This window comes from Hippocampus comes, unplaced genomic scaffold (assembly GCF_001891065.2).
Source record: "Hippocampus comes isolate QL1 unplaced genomic scaffold, H_comes_QL1_v1.1 C16645648, whole genome shotgun sequence".
NCBI classification, from domain to species: Eukaryota; Metazoa; Chordata; class Actinopteri; order Syngnathiformes; family Syngnathidae; genus Hippocampus; species Hippocampus comes.
In genome coordinates this window covers 1-637 of record NW_017835691.1, presented here as the reverse complement: position 1 = coordinate 637, position 637 = coordinate 1, and the positions used below count along the sequence as shown (strand labels likewise).

Below are 637 nucleotides of genomic sequence, written 5' to 3'. Positions count from 1 at the left end.
GTGCAAACGGGGAGCGTAACTTACCAAAGAGCGAGTTGGCGAAGCCGTACCACACGCAGCCCTTGGCTCCAATGAGCCACCTTCCCTGCGTGCTGGCCGCGAAGCTGAACGGCGTCCCCAACAGGCACACCAGCAAGTCGCTGACGGAAATGTTAATCAGCAGCAAGTTAATGGGCGAGCGCAGGATCTTGTAGCGGCAGTAGAGCACCAGCACCAGCAAGTTGTTCACGAGTCCAAAAGTGCCGATGAAGCCCAAGCACACGGCGACGACGAGATTCCCCGTCGGAGTGAGGGTGGAGCGCCGAGAGCCGCCCCCAAGGTCCGGGTGCCCTTCCCCGGCTCCGGCGTGCAGGGCGCTGTTGAAGCCCGAGCAGATGCTCACGTTGGACAAAAGCATCGCGGAGGCGGGCGCGCTGGGTGGCCACCGATACTAACAGTCCACCACACTTACGCCGCAGTTGTTGGGCTTTCTCTTCATGTGCGCGAGTGGACAAAGGATTTGACGTTCAGCCATCGGAATTCTGATTAAAAGCCAAAGTGGAGTAATTTGGTGCAAAAGTTTATTTTTTTCGGGGGGGGGGGCAGAACTTATTAAAGTGTACAAGAAGGGAATGTATGGGGATAATTGGGGGGGGGG

General features: G+C 57.5%; 1 protein-coding gene across 1 annotated transcript; it reads right to left on the bottom strand.

Annotated features, from left to right (window-relative positions):
* Positions 1-24: 24 nt before the first annotated feature.
* On the bottom strand, positions 25-549 carry LOC109508825 (opsin-3-like; the record flags this gene model as incomplete). The annotated part of the gene is made up of 1 exon (XM_019858780.1): positions 25-549. A coding segment is annotated over exon 1 (373 nt), but the record flags the coding sequence as incomplete, so codon positions are not given.
* Positions 550-637: the final 88 nt, after the last annotated feature.